Source organism: Mesitornis unicolor, unplaced genomic scaffold, assembly GCF_000695765.1.
Source record: "Mesitornis unicolor isolate BGI_N332 unplaced genomic scaffold, ASM69576v1 scaffold3801, whole genome shotgun sequence".
NCBI lineage: Eukaryota > Metazoa > Chordata > Aves > Mesitornithiformes > Mesitornithidae > Mesitornis > Mesitornis unicolor.
This window is the reverse complement of record NW_010164656.1, coordinates 19604-35788: the sequence shown is the minus strand read 5'-3', so window position 1 is coordinate 35788 and position 16185 is coordinate 19604. Positions and strand designations below refer to the sequence as shown.

The 16185-nt window shown below is 43.9% G+C and overlaps 1 protein-coding gene across 1 annotated transcript in view; it reads left to right on the top strand.

The window, feature by feature from the left end:
* TRPM8 (transient receptor potential cation channel, subfamily M, member 8) overlaps positions 1–644 on the top strand; it is a 38789-nt gene extending 38145 nt beyond the window's left edge. Inside the window, exon 24 of the mRNA XM_010194392.1 lies at positions 594–644. Coding sequence (XP_010192694.1) covers positions 594–644 — 51 coding nt within the window. The remainder of the gene's footprint in view (positions 1–593) is intronic.
* Positions 645–16185: the final 15541 nt, after the last annotated feature.

Here is a 16185-nt window from a genome sequence, read left to right as displayed (position 1 = left end):
TTTGAAGGCAGCTCCATGTGTCAGAATGAATGCTCCACAAACCTCCACTGAGCTGCAATCTCTGCTTTGAAGGGGCACAAGGAGTACAGACAGAAGCTTGTAGCTGCCTGTTAACTAGGTGAACTACATGTGCATTAGGGCTCATTGCATTAATTGCATTGATGAAAACTGTAATTGGGAGTGTCTTTTCAAGCACTGTTGCATTTGCTATAATATTTGGAGAGGCAATTGCTCGTTACTCATATTACTTATTAGCACTGCTTCCCTATGAAAAGCAGTATTAACACTGCTTCATTTGCCACCACGGTGTGACTACTGAATACAAAAAGCAGTCAGTTATTGCTTTTGAAGTAGTTGCGGGCATCCACAGAGCAGCCAGGGAGGCAGCAGTTCAGATTAGGGGTTTTATGGCTGTTGTTGCTGATGTAGTACACCACCTCCTAGGGTATGTATGTTTTAGGGTATTTTAAGGTTCTTACTGCTGCTTCTTGTTTTGTTCTCTTCCTGTCCCTTCGTCCCAAGCTGTGATTATCTGTTGGAATGAGTTAGATTGACTTTATATAAACAAAGCTTCTTTTTTTTCAATTCTTAAGCTCTCTGATTTGAAAGGCCTTCTGAAAGAGATTTCCAGCAAAATCAAATGAATGCAGCTGAAATCCAAAAGCAGCTACCTGAGCAGGGTAAGCCCTCTTTAAATCCATTCTCTGACTTGAGTAAGTTATCAGCAACTGTGACGTTAAGTTGGTATGGCTTTGTAAGAGGCGTTAGTATTAATTATTGATGCTTGTATTTATTTTGTCTAATACTGGAAAAGAAATGGGAGCTAAATTCTATTCTTCATTTGTTTTTTTCCAAAAACCAGAATTTTCCTTTCGGTGTTTCTTACAATTTTTGGCACAGTCTAAAATGTCTTATTTTGCTCCCTTCTCTTTGAAGATCTGTGACTAACCCAAGGTTATTGCAGTTGTTTATGTGCTGAAGGCCCTCTGGAAAACTAGGAGTAGTTGTTCTGGATCCTTTAGAGTTGGTTCATTTTAACTAACATAAAAAATAAATAGAAAAGACAGAATTGTGGGTAGGAATAAGGTTTATTTTCCCACTGCCAAAGTGCGACATTGTAGCAGTTCCCTATAGCCTTCCTGTGTCCTATACGATAAACTACAGAGTGAAGAGTTGACCCAAAGTCTCCAGAGTTGCAGTTCAGAGTCTGGTCACAAGCCTTGTGTTCTTTTTCATCGAGTTCTGTGGAAGCACTGGGTTGGAGCCACAGGTACCAGTGGGATGTGAAAGTCAGGCAGAATACTGATGGCAGCAGAGAACTCCCTGTCTTCTTTAGAGACAGCAGGCTAAGAAGCGTAGCTGTTGACAAGGGTAATCTGGATCGACTTGATCAGCCTGAGCATTAGAGCCTGACTCCCTCTCCCACAGAGAGTTTTTCTGCAACACAACTTATACCTGTGCCAAATGTTCCTGAATCAGTTGTCCCACTGTTTTTCAGGGATAACTTCATATTCACTTGACCTAAAGTTCAATTTAACTCATGAATGACTTGCAACCATCTAATAACATCTACAGGGATCACCAGCTCCTGAGTGTTTTCTTGGAAGCAGTAAACTACAAGTCCCCTAGAGAACTGGATGTAGAATAATGGAACTCTGGAGGTCATCTAGTTCAACCCTGCTCAAAACAGCACCAGCTCAGATCGAAGATAGCTGCAGTTTGGCTGAAAGATAGGTTGCAATTCAGTAAGAGCAAATGTATATTTTACAGTTACCTGGGAATTCCTGGCTACACAAGCACGAAATGGAGGGAAATCTGATGAGACAGCAGTTCTGCAAGAAGGTGTCTGAAGTGGAATATTAAATAGCTGGTGTTTTGTTGTCTGTGAGATGTGTGAAGTAATTCTGCTGCTGCTTATAGTGCAATGAATCTTCTGTTAGGTGCAGAATCCAGTATTAGCACTAAGTTTCAAGGAGGACGATGGAGTGGCTGGAGAGTGTTCAGAACAGTGACAAGAGGAACTGGAAGTCTTAACAGCATAATCTGTAGAAAGGAGTGAATTAATTATAGTTAGCTAGCCTGGGAAAAAAGATACCCATTTATGATGGAGCTTGTGGAAACAATCTCTCATTATAGATAATCAGTGCCTTGAAAAAAATCGAGTCCCTTTCCAGTTTATGCCTAGTAAACTATATAGATGGCATCCCGGTTGTAATCAAACTGTTTTGCACATGAGCTGTCTTAATTCTAAAGCTGAACCTTGGCAGTTCACAGTGCTAATGTCGTGGGGTGAACAGAGAGGTTAGTGTCTTACAGGAAGCAGATGTGTGTATTATGCTATCTCTTCTGAAAGGGAGTGCTTATATCTGCACTGATCATCTTCAATATGAGATGGTGGATTGGTCATTCCAGGTACTTTGTATGCAGGTGTTTCTTTTGCTTTCAATTCCTGGCAACTGGTATCTTTGCTACTCCTCAAAGACACCATGTTCTGGATGGGTGCTGCAAAGAGTTCCTTGATCCCAAGGACACAAGATCCACAAGCCATCCAATTTTCTGAGCTGATGTCATGAGGATGAAAGCAAAACACTGAGGTGGGCTGGGAGCTCTACTCTAAATTTTTTATTTTTGCTCACACAGGTACCGATTTGTCAAGAATGTAACTGATCCACCAGAGTGTCAATGTCTCAGCAGGAGTACTAGGATTTTTTCAGTTTTTATTTTTTTGATAAAACAGCTCTTTCTGCTTGTTGCAAGATAGTGGTAAAACATTAAGACGACTGTTTATCTCCTGGCAGACTCCCAGTTACCCAAGCTTTCCCTTTTCCTCCTCTCCCTTGATGTTCAATGGCAGCAATTAGTCCTTGTCAGCTGCTGTTGAAAAGCACTCCTAATTCCAACAGTTCTGCTGCTGCTGCCAAAATCACTTTGCTTTTCAATTTTACTCAAAGGGGCCTGTTCATGGGTTTCCTTTAGCCACTAATTGCTTGTCTTAATGAATCAATATCCCTTCCCTCTTCTTCATGTAGTAGGTTGTTACTTGCATGGTCTCTCTGTCAGACCTGCTGAAGCCTGGAATGCCAGCAAGCCAGAACACAAGGTATTTCAGCATCATCCCCCAGAGGAAAAACAGCCTTTGGTCCAACCATGCACCCACATCTCAGACTCTACATGAACAGTGTGGATTTCTTCCTGCTCTACCTGGAACTGTGCGGCAATGCAGAAGCTCGACTATTACAACCCGGCATGGGAGAGACTTAATCTAGAAAATATTTCCAAAGGCCTCATGTGCAATCCTTGCTTGTTTCTTTAGTGATTATTTGTATACTCAGAGCAGTGCAATTTGTTTAACTTTCAAACATCTGTTTGCAGATGTTTGCATTTTGAAATGGAGAAGAGATTGTTGGTCAGCTTTTAATATTGTGATGCTTGCTATGGTGAGGTTGCTTTTTCTGCTTTCTGTCTAAAAGTGCAGCTGAATTTTGTGGCATTTTGTGTGGTATAACTGGGTGCATTATCAACTGAAGGGAAATGACTACAAATGGCATTTATTTACCTTGCAAAGCATTGTATCCATCTTCATCCCCACTGTCTAGGAACTATCTCCCAAGATCTTTGATCTTGAAGGTTTAGGTATTTTCTTTTTGCTGGCAATGGCTACCATAGTCCACACTTTACCATGACTTTCAACTACTCTGAGGGCTGTCAGGCAGAATATATGTGCACTTAACACATGTGCCACATGAGGTCTCCAGATGAGTGGTTAGGTCGGTGGAGAGAGAATTTCTGTTGAAGGAGAGCACTCCTCAGGTGAGTCACCTTGACCAGAGGAAATACCTGTGCCCCTGTGCACAAGAGCATGTTCCAGTCTGTGTCTGCTGTGGAAACATGTTGATGCAAGATGGTGAAGAAAAGACTGCTTTGTGTGTTTTGGTGTTTCCTTCAGTACAGGAATATGAAATGCTGTTGCACATGGGGTATGTTTCTACTTTAGGATGCAGCTGATTGAGGTGCAACCTGCTGACTGAGGCCAGCACATGCATGCATCATTTACTGGAGCTGCTGCTCTGTTTGCTTTTGTAGCTGTGATTCTGTGATTCTGTGTGAAAACTGAGTAGTTTTACAAGTAGAATTGTGATGAGGTGTTATCAGAAAGGTTACTGCTCTTTTCTTGCTGCTTCACATTACCTAACTTTACTGTATGCCATGCATTATACCATCCTGGGGAATATAGCACTACCAACAGCAGTATTGTTTACATGTGGAAATATTTGTGTTTTCCTGTTAAAACATTTCTAAAGGACTCAGGCTTTTATTGACTTCTGTGGCAGTTAGCTTGCATCATTACTGACACGTTTCCTTTCTAGAAATTTTTTTTCTATGTCATTTGTATTCCTTGATTGTGAAAATTCTGGTTTTCATTAATTCCTTTCACATATAAAACTTGCAGTGTACATGCCAGCAGCTCTTGTGATCTGTTCTCATGTAAAATGTTGAACATAACTTTGAAGCATGTTCTGAAAACTCAAAACCTCAGAGTCTGCCCCTGTCTAGTACTGCAGCCCATCACCGCCAGCCTACCTCCCACACACACTTCCTTCCCTCAACATGGGGCCTTGTGGGCTCTTCTCCAGGCTCCTCTCCCTCCCTGAGCCCAGGGGTACTGATGGAGCCCCAACACAGGTGGGTACTGCAGTTTTCTGGGGAGCACCCAGCCCTCTGCTCCCTCCAAAAGCCCAGCACCAGCCGGCTGCTGGCTGAGTGTCGTGGGTGTCCTGGCAGGGGAGGCCAGCCTGGGTGCAGAGATCACCCGGCTAAGGGGGAAGTTTCTGCCCGCCCTTCTCTCTGTCCCCTTGTGCTCTCTCCAGCTGACAGAGGACAGCAGCAGAGCTGGCGAGTACCTGCAGCAGGCCCTGCTGTACCTGCGAAGTGCACAGAAGTCCATGCGAGAGGCAGCCATCAGGTTCATTGGTGAGCCACAACCCCTGGGCTGCATCTGCAGGGCCATTACTAGCAGAGACAGATGTGTGACCATCCCACTCTACTCAGTGCTTGTCAGCACGTGGAGTACTGTGTCCAGTTCTGGTTCCTACACTTCAAGAATCCCAGCTTCTGCATAAGCCACAGTCGGAAATCAAACAAAATGAGATCAGAGGTAGGGAACCCTTCTAGATTGTCTGGTACATTACTGCAAAACAGCTGAAGATGCAGCTGCTGCCTTTTCTTCCACCAGTGTTAGGGGTTTGCTAAAACTGGATCTGAGACAGGTTGTGCTCCATTGTCCAAAGACTGTTCAGAACATGAAAAATGCTATATGCACAGCTGAGTCCTGGATATTTCTTAAAAGAGCATCCTTGGGAACAGGGTCTGGTGTCTCTCTCACTGAGAACAGACTGATTTTGCTTTCATGACTGGAGGCAGGAGTTCAGAGATGTGACGACAACTGTAGCTAGCTTGTGTCTGCGAAGGGCCTGGGGCTTTAAATCTAAACCTACACCTAGAAACATACTTGGAAAAGTGAGAGCTCAAATGCCTATTCTGAAAGAACCCTAAGTAATTCAGTCTTGTGTGTTTGTTTTTCCCAAGAGAACTACTAATCTGGGTAAATCTCTTTGGAGGAAAGGGGGTTGCTTCCCAAGGACAGTGCTTCCTAAAATATTCCCAGTCAGATACAAATGTCTCTTTCTGGATCTCTCTGCTTTGAGTCAGTGAATTACTCAATGTTAAATGTGGTGGCTGGCTAGCTCCTGCGACATGGTCAGTTCAGTGCAACAGTGAGAGCTGTGAATTAGAAGGTCTTTACCTGCACTTACTCACATCTTATCTATTTAGACTTTTTTTAATCCATGGGAATACGTATTTGCCTGGCTTTTCCTGTTGTGCCCCAAGAACTGATGAATCTCTCTATCTATCTATCTATCTGTGCTTTTTACTTTGCACACTAATCTACGCTGGGGATGCATAAATTTAGTGTCATGATATTCTTGCGCCTGATCTCTAGGCCTGTGCCGCCTCTTCTGTGCAGATGGAGATGGTTGCAGACAGATGGAGAGTTAGTCACAGCCTCTTCCTTGGTGGAAGCTGCTCTGGCCCAGAGCCATCACAGAGCTGAGATGCGTAGGCCATGCACCTTGGGGAGTTTTTCTCTGTATGGCACCAGCTGATCTCGATGTGTTCCTGGCCTCAGGAAAATGATGGAAGGTTTGGCTCCCAAAGCTTCCTGCTAATTGATCCTTTCTGTGCATCTTGGAGAGAATGAAATAGGCATTTTTTGCAACAGTTACTGCTGGACATTAGCAGACCTTAAAATCAGGGTGTATTCTTGAACAAGCACAGTTCGGACATCCTGAAAAGAGCTGAATGCTGTTTGCTCTTCCTGTTGACGTGTGAGAGTTTGTCAGGTTTCAGAATGACACTAGACTATTGTGGATATGTGAGGGGATACCTTACGTACACTAGTTGACCTTTAGACAGCCAGCCCTGTCATCCTGAGTTCCAGCAAAACCTGCTAGCTGTCCTCCATCCACGTGTGGATGCTGGTCAACACTGGGCTGTCCTGGGAATTGAGGCAGCTGATTTAAAGTTTGCATGGGTACCTGCACATCAAGAACAATGATGTTCCTTCAGATACCCTTCAGGATACACCTGTCCTGCTGGGTGTCCCCTGACCTCACGGATGCCTTCCACATCTTCTGGTACAAACTGCTCTTCTGTGGAAATGTCCTCTGTCCATCCCCAGGGGTGGGTGCCCTGGCATGGGATGGAGAACCCCAGGGATGGGGTTCACCATAGCTGATACTGGAGGCTCCTGGGGGAGTGGGCAATGCCTGAGGCAGTGCCCCTTGCTCAGGAGGGACACGTGTGCTGCTGGAGTCTGGCATAGGAATCTCAGCACAAAAGCAGTGCCTGGGTGTTTTAAATAAGCCAGTCTGTATTTCCTCACAAAAGAAGTGGCTTACATGGTTTTGCCCCTGGCTGTCTTCTGCTTTTCCATTATTTATTTGATTTAAAACATTGATACGATACTGTCTCGAGGCAACTTTGTATCAAGTTGTTTTCCTGCACCCCCAGTACAAGTGGGTAGTAGCTCTTGCTTTGTGTCATACCTAGTATTTTTTTGTGTGTAGGATGTTAATGTATTTCCAATAATAACATTGTAAAACTGTCATCTAAGAAATAAGTAAATTTAAAAATCTCCCTGTAAATTTATGATATGGGTTTTCTGCTATCAGAAAATCTTTCTTGTGAGAAGGAATATAAATGAGATAATATAAAATGCATTTTTTTTTAAAGAGGCTTTTGTTTATTTGCTTAAAAGACGCAGATTTGCTCTTCATGGTAAATAGCTGAAAAACATGGTGTTTTCTTTGTAATGTGAGCTTCATCTGGGAGACAGTAAAATGACATACAGTTAAAAATATTGGCTCATGCAAGGATATGTGAGTATGTGACGGTTGAAAGTGTTCTGCTTGCCTAGGCTGTTGGCTGGTATGCAGGTATTGTGAAAAAAACCCGTGTAATTTAGAAATTAATCACGGGCTGTAATTAAATGTTGATTGCAATGAATTAGCTTTCTGTGAAATCTCAGATTCTTAAATACAGGATTGTTTCAGTAGGAGCAAAAATGCAGAATCATTTGTAGCCACATGGCTGTACTGACTGCAGCAGAGCTGCTAGAGGTGAAGTATTTCTTGGTTTCTACAAGGCACCCTTTTGCCCTCTTTCAACTGGAGTGCACCCAGTTGCTAAAAGAAAGGGCTGATCTGTAACGAATAATTTATTCACAAACATAATCTTTCTTTCCTTTTCTGCTCACAAAATAGTGAGCAAATGGAAATTATTTCTCAGAGGTTTTGTTTGGATATTAGAAAAACTTTTAAAATTGTTTTGTGAGAGGTATCAGTATAGAATTTAAGCTACAAGTTATTCAGGATGTTTGTGCAAGGTTTTGTACTTGGCTTATATACATGTGCTAATGGGCTCCTAGTGCTTATGCTGGAGCCTAACTGTAAAACTCAGTCTCTGTAAATACTTGCTTAGATTGGAAACTCTTGATAGCTCCCACAGATATTTTTTCTCAGGGAAACATGAACAGATGAAGTGTTCCTATCTTGCTGGAGCAGTACTTGTATCGAATTAGTTGCTTTGGATGACTTTTGCTCTAAGACCTGTGATAGCATATCTCCCTTAAGGCCCTGCCTCTTGCAGTTTGGGAATCTCCACTTAAAAGCAAGAAAAACCCCAAACGCTTGGTGCAAGCCCTTAAAATGGTCAGCAGGACATCAACTTCACAGAATCACAGAATCACAGAATCACAGAACGTTAGGGATTGGAAGGGACCTCAAAAGCTCATCCAGTCCAATCCCCCTGCTGGAGCAGGAACACCCAGATGAGGTTACACAGGAAGGCGTCCAGGCGGGTTTTGAATGTCTGCAGAGAAGGAGACTCCACAACCTCTCTGGGCAGCCTGGTCCAGTGCTCTGGCACCCTCACTGAGAAGAAGTTTCTTCTCAAATTTCAGTGGAACCTCCTGCGTTCCAGTTTGTGTCCGTTACCCCTTGTCCTATCATTGTTTGTCACCGAGAAGAGCCTGGCTCCATCCTCGTGACACTCACCCTTTAAATATTTATAAACATGAATGAGGTCTCCCCTCAGTCTCCTCTTCTGCAAACTAAAGAGACCCAGCTCCCTCAGCCGCTCCTCATAAGGGAGATGTTCCACTTGAACTTGAACTATGAAATCCAGAAATCCAAAGACAACAATCCTTACCTGTTCTGTAATTCTCTTCAGTCTTGTGGCTTTCTGGGCTTTGATGCTCAAATACTTCAATGCTAAGAATCACTTGGCATTGGTGATGACTTTGCTGTTCCAGGCACTGAACCCTGAAGAGACAGAGGAACTCCAGTGCTACCAGACTGTTGAATCAGGAAGTACTTAATGCTGCAGGAAATGCTTCAGGAGCCCCACTCGTGTCACCGTTGGAGCTGGCTTATCTGTGTAAATGTGTACTTTTGTGCTTTCTGCCAGTGCCATATGATTACATTTTGCTATGAATGCCCTTAGGATATTTGTTCATGTGCTCAGTACATTAAGAAAAGTAATTGTATTTTTTTTGCTGCAGGAAATGCTTCAGGAGCCCCACTCGTGTCACCGTTGGAGCTGGCTTATCTGTGTAAATGTGTACTTTTGTGCTTTCTGCCAGTGCCATATGATTACATTTTGCTAGCTTGATTGCCCTTAGGATATTTGTGCATGTGCTCAGTACATCAAGAAAAGTAATTGCATTTTTTTTTCTTAGAGCTGGCCATTGCAATTAGGTTTCTCTGCTAGATGCAGCCACTTGGGGCTCAGAGGCAGCATCACATGGCTGGTGGTGGATTGCAATGAATGCGAGTGTAGGAGGTTCACCCCAGCTGGCAGCTATGCCCCCACCCAGTCACTTGTTCACCCCTGCCCCCAGTGGGATAGGGGAGAGAATGGAAAAGGTAAAAGCAAGAAAAAAAACCCAACAAATCACAAAAACCCTTCTCAATTGAGGTAAAGGCAGCTTAATAAGTAAAAGGGTATGGAAAAAAATAAGAAAGAAAGAAAAAATGGTGATATGAAAGCAGTCTCTTACCAGCCTGGCCAGTCCCTGAGCAATGGCTAATTTGGAAAAACTCTCCCCAGTTTTATTGCTGAGCATGGTGTTATATGGCATGGAACATCCTTTTGGCCAGTTTTGGGTCAGTTGTCCCAGTCTATTGCCCCGTTGCTGGGTGTGCAGCATGAGCAGCAGAGAAGTCCTTGATGCTGTGCAAGCACTGCTCAGCAATAGCTGAAACATCCACACATTACCAATGCTCTTTTGGTCGCTGATCTGAAACACAGCACTGTGCCAGCTGCTATGAAGAATACTGACTCCATCCCAGTCAGAGCCAGTACAGCAGGTTATCATGTGGAACAATGAGCTGCACGGTTAAATAAACTTGACAAAACAATTACACAGTCAGGGAGAGACTGCAAGTGACGAAACAGAGAATTCACTTGGAAATGGTTGCTCTGCTGGAAGCAGAGTTGAAGAGGGTGGTGAATGATGCTTTAAGATGCTGGCAGATGCTTGCAGATAAACTTTTGTGAGTTTATTGCAAAATCAAACCAGGTATTTTAAGGGTTTCCTCCAATTGTACACGGAGGAAGAAGTGTTGCAGTAACTCTGTGAACCAGGACTAGGTGTAAAAGCTGTGTTGCATGATAAGGAACCTAGATTTGATTCCTGTTCTTGTAGAGCTGCCACAGGAAGTGGCGTTTTAAGCTTTCTGTACATTCACATACAAGCAGGGGGTGATGAAAACAGGAGAACTACAAGAAGTTAAGAGAGCGCTTCAAATTCTCTCTCTCTGAGAAGTGATTGAGTGAAGTGCCTACTGACTTTGAATATCCAGGATCTACTCTGGGTCTCCAGGTGGGCCACAGGGTACAGGTGTCTATCAGGAGTAGTCCCCATTGCTGTGAACCTGGGGATAGCCTGGGCTCACTGTGAGCCTGATCTGGGCCAAGTGGTCCAGAGAGTCTATCAAAAAGGAGGATGTGAGATGTGGGAAGCAGCTGTGGTCTGTCTGCATCGCACAGTGCTCTGTATCTTGTTGCTTTTGCACAGGTAATACACAGGATTAGTGCTCTCTGCTTTGGCTGCCAGCAGATGAGCAGCCAGGACACTTGCTCCCCACTATCTCAGTAAAGGGTGGGCAGGAGGAGGCTGTAGCACAGGTAGAAGATGGCAGCTTGGGCTGGAGTGATGTCAATAGTGAATCCCTCAATGAACAAGACTTCCCAGAGCTGAGATGTGCTCCTGGTGGAGCAAATGTAATACAAAAATGAAATGTAAATTTTAGGCTGCTTGGGATTCACCTTTGTAAGGAGAACATGACCAGCTGTGGACCATCTCCTGAGGAGTCTGAGAAATGTCTTAGAGAGGAGAGGCCTTATCCAAGATTTGGGCTGTAATTCTGTTGGTTGTAAAGTGGGACCTTAGGTAGCCTTGCTTGAATAATAAGATTGGGCTGATAATACTTCTTCTGAAAGCAGTGTGCTTGGAATCAGAGAGGATCTACCTACGTGGCCCTCAGCAATTAGCAGGGAAAAGTGTCAGCAGATATGCAAGACAAGTTCCTTTTAGGCTGTTTCATTTAAGCTGCTGGCAGATGCCCAAGCACAGCCCTTGAATTCGTAAAACTAATTGCTCCAAGTAATTAAATGAGTCTTACTTGGAAAAAAAAATACATCACTTTGCTGCATCTTTTCAACAGAGAGGATATAAGTGCTCATGCCATGTCTAATCTGGGAGAGAGGGTTTATGTTATTCTCAGTGCTGGGGAGAGGGGTGATTAGGACAAGGTTGGTGGTGGGATCCAGGGTAGGTCAGATACCAGGAGGATCTCCCAAGCTGTTCCTGAGTTTCATGTCCACTCCTGACTGTACTTGTGTTGAGCGGATGTCTGGAGGTGTGTGTATGTGGAGCAGGGAAATTGGGTACCTGATTTTTTTGTGTTTGAAGGTTTCCCCTCAGGAGGTGGGTTTGCATCATGTGGTGTGCACTCACCAAGGTACTGGCATGCTGTGGTGCTCTGTCCTTGAACATTTTTCTCCAGTCCTCATACTATTTGCACTTATTTGCTCTCTGTGGTCTCAGATAAACAAATTGTACAGTCAGTGTCTCTACCTCTCGGTGTGATCACAACTGAGCTGTCTCTAGGAGTGTCTGTCATGAGCATAGGGGCTGCCTGCATCCCTGGGTTTGGTGGTGGTTTTTATAACTAAAAATAATTGTGGCTATGCACTATCTGTTGAACCTGGACCAGAAGTAATTTCCTGAGTTTTAGTTTGCTTCATTGTTATACATTTGCAGCTTGTCTCAGTGTATTCTGTAGTCCTCAAATTGCTGCATCCATCACTGCAGTACCAAGAGGTATTCCCAGCTGCAGAAAGGATTTCTTTATCTGGTGGTAAGTTGGACTCACTGGGTATCCCACCTGTTCTGTGTAGACAGAAGCTTTGATGCCACAAAGACTATAGAAGCCTCAGCCAAATTTTGGATTCCAGCAGTGCTCACATCAGGGTAAATGCTGGGCCTTTGTAGAGTTCAATTTCCTTCCCTGTTGTAGGGAGCTGCTGCCAATTGCACAGCCAGGGTTTGGTCTGCTGAGGTACTGAAGATCCTGCAGTATGGATCATCTGTCCTGGAAATCATGGCTATGCAGCAGTTCTGGATGAAGGCTTTAAGCTGCCAGGATGCAGCAGCAGCACTGGGACAGCTGTGGTTGGAGGTTGCTTTGCAATGGCAGCATTTTCTGCAGCACAGAATTACTAAGTAAGAACTTGTGCTGAGATGCCCCAGAAGGACCTGCTTATCCCAGCCATGCCTATATGTGTGGCTTTCTTCAGCAATGGGGAGTGTCTCTGGCTCTGACAGTGCCTCTTCTGCTGCCTATGGACTGACTGTCTGACATCAGTCAGACAGTTGAGTTGAGTCTCCTTCTCTGCAGACATTCAAAACCCGCCTGGACGCCTTCCTGTGTAACCTCATCTGGGTGTTCCTGCTCCGGCAGGGGGATTGGACTGGATGAGCTTTTGAGGTCCCTTCCAATCCCTAACGTTCTGTGATTGTGTGATTCTGTGATCAGAACCAGGAACTGGCACCAATTCCAGGGCCTCCAGTGGCAATAAACCTGCTGAGCTTGTGATTAAGCAGTTGGTGTTACGGCTATATAAGGCTAAATTGAAGTCTTAATCCTCCTTTGATGCTGCGATGTTTGCACAGTAGCTGAGAACTTCAGTAGAATCACAGTTTTGCTCTTGGCTTGGGGAAGGATTGGACTAACCCACCTTTACCTTTACCCACACAGATTTTGAGCTAACTTGAAAATATCAGCTGTTTAATGTTGAAGTTTGTAGTCTTACAGAACGAGGAATAGGAGTTTGAAATGGGATGTGGTATGTCTGTTCAGCCTTTACAAGATCCTGTATTTTGAGCCCATTTCTGTACAACCCAACCTCAGGCACCAGATCAATCCCTTTCAGTGTCTCAAAGTCTCTGTGGTTCCATGTGTGCCCTGAGACTTTTGAATCCCTTGCTAAATGCTAGGCTGCTGCTGTGCAGGACATGAGACAAAACAGTGCCTGGAATAGCCCCTTTGGCTAATTCTGCTCATGACCAAATTAATTATCTAAAGTATATGTTGATTTAAAGCTTGAGCTCACTGCCAATGATTTTGTATCTAATGCTTTGTGTAACTGCTCAAAGACTCTTCAATAAATGGCAGCATGTGGCTCACAAGGGACAGGGTATGACATTAGTGGCTGCACTTGGTAGTCAATGGCTTCAGAAGTGGGAGGTGAATGTTTTGCTGGTTTCACCTAGGATTTCAAGTTTTACCAGGGCTTTGTTTGACTGGTGGTTGCAAGTAACTATCACTAAAGAATGCAAAAGGATGTAACAGCTGAACTCTCTGAGAATGTGTCCTAGAGGTAGGGAGAAAACCTTGAAAACTATCAGTATGGTCAGCAAAACTTAAAGGAAAAAAAAAAGACATATAGCTCTCTAGCTTTTCAGGTAACAATCTTTGGGTCTGGAGGTAATGTTTGCCTTGCATCAGCTACAAAGTTGTGCCAGTGACCCTGTAAGAGTTATTGCTGCTGATCTGGCAGGCACAAGAATTATAAATATTTAAAGTTTCAAGGGCTCAAAGTAATGAAATGAGGCCTCTGAGATTTTGCTGCAGCTTGTCATGTTTCAGAACAGTTATGCAGTGTGTGTTACTGAGGTTTTGTTTGCTGTGATGTGTGCTTTCTGTTGCCTCACTCTCAAAGTCCACTTCCAGCAGCAGCAGTAGAAACTGTGTAGGTTTAGGTTGCGTTCATCAGAGAAGCATGTGTGGTGCACCCCAGAAGTGCAGTGCAACACTGCCTCTATGTCGTACTGAAATGTTTCCTTTAATCTTTGTTAAATTACTGTTAAGACATCAGTTCCAATGGTGTTCAGTCTTTATGGAGAACAACTCAGTGAGTTCTTCTGGAGCATCAGCAACCCTTGCAGACTATGAAACTGCCATGGTATAAACTCCAGAGTTAAGAAATGTCTGGTTTCATCCTTAATGCTGTAGGTGTGAGAATCTGAGGTGTTATTGCATTCACATGTCTTCACTTTAGTGTCATTTTGACAACCAAATCTTCAAGTGTTTTACAGCAGAAGGCTCTAAGCAGGTTTGAGAAGAGCACCCAGCATGGCATGGTCTTCCATCTTATTATATTGTAAGAGTGGTTAGAGAAATTGGAAGATCAAAAACTTAGTCTCCATGCCAGGTGGTCAAGGACTGGAGAGTGTTCAGCTGCCCCAGGCAGTGTCCACACTGGCTGTACGATGGTCTGCTAGGGACTCAAGGGACTTGCAAACAAGATCTGAAGGGAATCAAAGCTGAGTCTCTGTTGGCGTGTTTGAACTATGGATCAGGTCCCAAAGCCTCTGTTAGTCTGAGTAAAATCTGGAAGCCTTTCTCCTACCTCTATCAGCTGATGTCAACACAACAGTTAGTCTTCACAGGATCACAGAATCCCAGAACGTTAGGGATTGGAAGGGACCTCAAAAGCTCATCCAGTCCAATCCCCCTGCCGGAGCAGGAACACCCAGATGAGGTTAGACAGGAAGGCGTCCAGGCGGGTTTTGAATGTCTGCAGAGAAGGAGACTCCACAACCTCTCTGGGCAGCCTGGTCCAGTGCTCTGGCACCCTCACTGAGAAGAAGTTTCTTCTCAAATTTCAGTGGAACCTCCTGTGTTCCAGTTTGTGTCCGTTACCCCTTGTCTTATCACTGTTTGTCACCGAGAAGAGCCTGGCTCCATCCTCGTGACACTCACCCTTTATATATTTATAAACATTAATGAGGTCTCTCCTCAGTCTGCAAACTAAAGAGACCCAAATACATATAAGTATTCTACATATAAGTACATATAAGTTATTATATAAGTACATACAAGTTATTCTACATATAAGAGGAAGAAGATACTCATGGAGAAGAACATTTAGGGAGCCTTTTGGTTTTGCCAATGCCACGCTAGGAGAATTAAGGTAAAAAAAGAAGAACATGTTGTTTTGCATCTAGTTGGGTTTTCTGTTGTCTGAGGGACATCGTTGACTTTCATCTGTCATCTGAATGTCCAAAAAGCAAGGGATCGGGAATAGCTCCTCAGTGCCTTGGATGCTGTTTAGACTGTTTTCAGAGTACAGACATGTGATGATGCTGGATGATTTACATTTTAAATGAAAACACATCCTGTAATTATCAAAATTTCACTCACAAAGAAAAATTATTGTTCTCCCAGTTGTCTGGGAACAGAGATGACTTGATTGCTGGGAATGAAAGTGGTCTGAAAATAGCTATCTTACAGAAGCTCTTTAATTTCCTCTTTTCTTAAATAGTGCATATCTTTTTGTTGTGTAGATTAAATTTGATGCAACCCCCTTCCTCTGCCCCAGGGTGCTCAGCATCTGGAACCTGCTGGTAGTAGAGTCAAAGTTTAGTCCTTAAATTGAAAGTTTCTCCATCTTGTCCCCTCCCAACTTTGAAGAGGTTTTGTATCCTTGAGGGTTTAATAATAACATTTGTGCTTTCTAAAAAGATGTATATGTAAGTGCTTATGTGCCTTTTCTGTGTGCTCTGCAAGCTCTTACTCTAAAAGTAATCTCAAACTTCTTCAGTCTGGTTAATCAGGAGAAAAATGTTATCCCGATCAGAGATGTTATGAGCTCCATTGCTGCCACTGCAATTGGAAGCCTTCAGAAAGCTGCAGACTAGATCTGTGGCTTCGCCCCAGTGCTGCATGGTGTTTGTCTGCCTGTGAAAACCCATATTATTCCCAGGGACGTGGAAGGCAGCAGCAGTAGAGCAGCAGGAAACACATCAGGAATACTCATTGTCTCATTTTTTGTACCTTCTCCATTTTGTTCTGCCCTGGTTTTGGTTTGAGGCAATGGCTTCACCCTTTGTCATTTCTCCGTGTGCCATGGCACTGCTCACCAAAATGGCTTGTAGCACCGAGGAATTCATGACAGGGTCCGTATTGGCACATATCAGGACCTGGTCTCTAGAAGAAGGGCAGGATGCTTTGCTGTTTCAAGAGCATCTCGTCCTCGGTCTGCATGGCCATTCCT